General features: G+C 38.4%; 1 protein-coding gene across 20 annotated transcripts in view; it reads left to right on the plus strand.

Moving 5' to 3' along the window:
* Positions 1-5,000, plus strand: part of FOXP2 (forkhead box P2) — a 548,879-nt gene that overhangs the window by 505,779 nt on the left and 38,100 nt on the right. For 19 of the 20 annotated variants that reach the window (XM_043549764.1, XM_043549728.1, XM_043549692.1 and 16 more), the window contains 2 exons: positions 1,947-2,034; positions 4,739-4,822. In XM_043549764.1, coding sequence (XP_043405699.1) covers positions 1,947-2,034; positions 4,739-4,822 — 172 coding nt within the window. Of the gene's footprint in view, positions 1-1,946; positions 2,035-4,738; positions 4,856-5,000 lie in introns of those variants that run through there. The other variant, XM_043549777.1, reaches the window with a different exon arrangement.

Consider the following 5,000-nt stretch of genomic DNA (forward strand, 5'->3'; position numbering starts at 1 on the left):
TGTTAATAAATCACATACATTGTAAGAATACAGATATGCCTGTGTAGTGAAGAGGATGTTGTGAAAGGCCATTCAGTAAATGTATTAATTAATTAACTGATTATCTATTTATCCTAATTTCAAAATCAGTGGAAATGAACCCATCATAAAAAAATGAGAATTTTTGACAATTCATTCTTTCTGATGAACATACCTGGTTGGTGAAGTGAAATTATTCTTTTAAATAAAAATAAACAAAAGAACACATTCTAAATATACCGAGTCTTATTTCTAAGGCTCCATCTTCCGTTTTTGTACCTGCAAAAAAGTTAGGGGGATGCAGTTTAAAACTAAGGGCCACAAGCTTTGTGGCCTCAGGTGAAAGGAGATGGCGTGTCTTTGAATCCATTTCTGGTGAAACTTAAGCTTATTGCAAATAATTCTCTCCAATATTTAAATTAATTAATTTTAAGTTCACATAAAACTACTTTATCTAAAACAAAAATGTCATACTTGCTTCTTTTCCCCATGCCTCTCGCACTAGTAGTAAAACCTCTCTGTCAAACCTCACTCATATGCAAATCCGATCATCAGCATAAAAAAAATCGTGATTTCTATTCTTTTTTTAAAAACTAAAGATACAGTAATAACAAAGAGCTGTGGTGAGGATGAGATGCAATGTCCTTTGCTTTTTCATTGTTTGTTCACTAAGAGGCAAATCCTGCCTACAGCAAAAGAATCAAGGAACTATGTTGTACAGTGAGGAGTTCGGAAGAAGAAAGGAGGGAGGGAGTTATCTTTTCCTAGGGCATGGATGGTGGTATCTGTGGCCATGATTCTGCACAATAGTTCCTGCAGCTCTTGTACCTCTGGTCTACATTTTTGCAGAGCCAATGTCCTGGCCTCCATTTCTTCCTTGTCCTTCTCCCCAACCTTCGCTACACTGTTGTGAAAAGAGAAAACCCACATCATGCAGCCAATGTGCTATAAACAGGGCCTTCCACAATTTGGAGGGAGGAGGCATAATTTGCCCTAAAAGTTGAAATCAACTCTCCTGTCTCCTGCCTTGTGCAGTGATGGCCCATATGTATCTTAAGAGACAATAATCTCCTGTCCCTAGGCTGTGCCCAGCTTACTGGCTGCCTCTTGGCTACTATGTGCTCCTTCCCCCATACAGAAGATTTGGTTTCAGATTTGCATAATTGCTGGTCCAATGGTCACATCTGGGACCCTCCTCCAAGAGGCTGCCAGGGGGAGTCGCTCTGCAGTGCATACAAGGTGTGCAATTGACCGTTGCCATTGCCTCACACTTCCCAGCTGATCCTTGTTTGTGGAGCTGCATCAGTTTTATTGTGTTCTAAGACTTCTTTTGGGGGTTATTAGTGCAAATCAGTGAGGTTCTACTATTGCTTGCTGTCCCTTAGTATTTGTGATGCCAGATTGTTTAAAAAAAAAAATTAAAGAAGAGCAGACAAAGAGCATCATGGGGGCTGCACTAATTCAGAACATCCTGAAGGAGTCACTACAGCAGCTGGGGATCAGTGGAGTCTAAGGATGTACTGGCCACTTACTTATACCAGCAGCAGGGTGTGGAGGTAGTGTAGAAATCACTATGTTGGCTCTGTGCCACTCAAGGATCCCTTTCACAGGAGAAATCCGTTAGTAGACAGGTAGTCTGGCTTAGGGGCTGCTTTGTGCTGGCAGAGATGTGCAAAGTAACCTGAACACACAGGAGAATTGGGCCCCTAGCATTTATCAGCTGGGAACACTATGGATTAAAATAAAAATGTCACAGAACTGATAGTTATCTTACATAGTTTTATACAGGCATGTTCAACTTAGAGCTTTTTGCAAATGTTCCATTGACATTAATGAGAGTGACATCCACAGAAGAAGCAAATTTGATAAATAAAGAAATTATGCTCACCTTAATCCTGTATTTTATTAGTATTTTCTTTCTTTACTAGGCACCTTAACAATGAACATGCATTGGATGACAGAAGCACCGCTCAGTGTCGGGTGCAAATGCAAGTGGTTCAGCAGTTAGAAATACAGGTTTGTTACATGGTCATATTATCTATTTATTTTTCATTTTCTTTAAAGCGCCTGTCTCGATGGCTCTAGGATAAAAGGCCTGTGTCTCTTGACTCAGATTTACTGATGTTCATAAAAAGGTCTTTGAATGTTTCTGAAACTTTGTTAAAAACTTTCATGTTTTGAAACGCTCAGCAATTTTCTGAAGTCAGCATCGTCTAGTGGATTGACCCGAATTTCAGTTCTGACAATGACTTCTTCGGTGGCTTTGGGCGAGTCACCTAGCCTATTTCGTGTCTCAGTTTTCCCATCTCTAAATTGGGGCAACAACATACTTGTGAGGTAGTTAATATTGGGGGAATTACTTAGTTAATATGTGTATGTCACTTTGAATCTGTAAAGCACTGTGTAAGTGCTAAGTATTGTAATAAATGTCTGGCAACATAGGGTTTATTAATTGCTTTCTGTTTTACACCAGCCACCAGAATAGCTGCACTATGGCTAAGGCACTTAGTGTACAATGCACAGTCTCTTAGCACTTAAGCTAATGTAGAATCTTCATCAACAATAGTAGAGAGCCTGTGATACTCAGTTGAGCTATTCTGACTCAGTCCAGGAGGAAGCATTGTCATGCATATATATGGATCCCATCTTCTAGTCCTGGCACAGACAAACATCCCTTTGGAGTCATCACAACCGCAGAACTATTGCTTAAAGATGTTGGGCCAAATCTTCAGCTATCGGCAAGGAGTGCTCTCTGGGGTCCCCCAATCCTACAGCCACTTTGTGCTGGTCCTATCTTCTGGCACAGAGGTAGTGTGAACTGAAAGACTTGAGAAACCACTACGGCAGAGATCACCAGCATTCAGGGACAGTCGCAGCCATATTACCTTTCCCTCAGCCATGCCACCACCATGGGCTGCAAGGGGTAATCATCCAGGGCTATATCCACTATGTTTAGAGTCATTTGTACTATGCAGTGCTGCAGAGCAACAGGATCACAGCCTAGGATTGGTCCTCTCTCTTTTGTGTTTGTTTATATATGAAGAAGTGATGCACTTGCAGAGGAAAGATATAGAGCTATTTACATTTCTTGACTTTTGGTAAATGATGTTATTGATGTAACATGGACACATTTTGTGTATGAATTTTTGTTTCTTCTTTACAAAACTAATGCTATTTGGTTCTTTTGTATTTTAATATCAGAAACCGAAAATAATTATGAGAAAATATAATCATCTCACTTTTTTCCCTTTATGTGTGTGAACTACAAACCAAACAAAGCTCTAGTTGTTTTTAGATGCTCGGAGCTTACAGGCTTAATGTTGGCTCATCTGGCCTTTTTTTCTTAGTTTTACATCATGGCAAATGGCATGTTTCTAAAGTGTCGTGCATATAATATAAAGCCTAGAAAAAAATCTTTTTGCTCTCCTGCCTCAAGTGTGTTTTTAATTAAAGATGCACTATCCAAATTATATCTAGTACTTTCTTCTATGTAGGAGTAATAGCAAAATGTCAACAGTAGCACAGGTAGTTCAGAACCTATTTTTTGTTGCTCTATATAATGAGCTAGTCCAGTTGTCTACTTTAACATATTCCTAATTTTGTATTGTAGCTCTAGCATTTGAACTAATTTTAACACAAAATTAATGCAAGAAAGCTTTAGAAGCCTCTAAGAAAACAGCAATGTTAACCACTAACTGATTTCTTATTTCCATAAGCGCGGTAATAATTTTGTTGGTATCCAAATTAATGTCATTAGAACACAACTTGTAAGTAGTAGTTCTTTTTATCTAACTTTACTGTGTAAAACAGTAGATATTTTTCTTTGTATCTATTTACCTTTTATCAGCATTTTCAACATTTTAAAACACTTTTCTATGTTTTTTTTAATGTGGCAAGATCTCTAGAATCTGAAAAGACAATTATTTTGTATGGTGAATGATGTGAAAATCAATCATGAATCCAAATAAAACACAGGTTTTGTAAAGAACATGAAATGTTTTCTGAAGCAGATGTAAGGGTTTCTTAAGGACCGTTTACAATTTATAGAGGGTCTGCTGCAACGTAACAGTCCAACTGAAGATTCTGCTTGCAGTGTGACCAATTATGCCATTTTTTGCTTTGTCTGACTGATAGAAAAGTAAGGTCCATCACTTGTAATGAGACCCAGTGCAGTGTAGATGCCGACTCAGTGGCAGAGTTCAGCGTTTCACACTGCCTGGTCTCTGTCACTCTATTGAATTAGATTGATGATAGCAGATTGCAGGGGGCACTAACTGGACCTCAGTTGGAAAGGATGAAGTGTGTAGACAATCCTGGCAGGCACTGTGCTTTGAGGACCCTTCACCCCTTCACAGCTATTGGCACTAGTCCATTGCTAACAGTGTCCACAGGACTTTAAAGAGACACTATGGGCCTTCTAATTTATGGTCTTAGTAACTTGTTACTGTCGATGCAACTGTGACCTCAATTCTCTTATTGACAAAAAGATGAAGTGTTATTTGTTTTCTCTGACCTTTTAACATAAGAAAGGCTATAAAAGTTTTTTTTTTTTTCCCCTAGCCAAAGTTGCGTTTCCTCTTGGATAACTTTCTACTGACATAGGCTTTTATATGCAGGAATCATTACAGTGAGACAAGCTCAATGATAAGATGTATCATTGCAATAAAATAGCTGTATCAGTCATTTCTAAAATGCTTCTGATCTCACTCTTTCTTAACAGCTTTCTAAAGAACGTGAACGTCTTCAAGCAATGATGACCCACTTGCACATGCGACCCTCGGAGCCCAAGCCATCTCCAAAACCTGTAAGTGCATATTGCTTTATAAACAGTAAATAGGTCTACGAATGTAACAGACTAAGAAAATGAACAATTTCATGACCGTTGGAAAACAATGAGTGTGATGAAAAATATGGCAATAAAATGAAGGTAAAATGCAATAGCTTGTCAAATTGTATGTTTCTTTAAAAGTAATGCTATCTTT

Source organism: Chelonia mydas, chromosome 1, assembly GCF_015237465.2.
Source record: "Chelonia mydas isolate rCheMyd1 chromosome 1, rCheMyd1.pri.v2, whole genome shotgun sequence".
Lineage (NCBI taxonomy): Eukaryota > Metazoa > Chordata > Testudines > Cheloniidae > Chelonia > Chelonia mydas.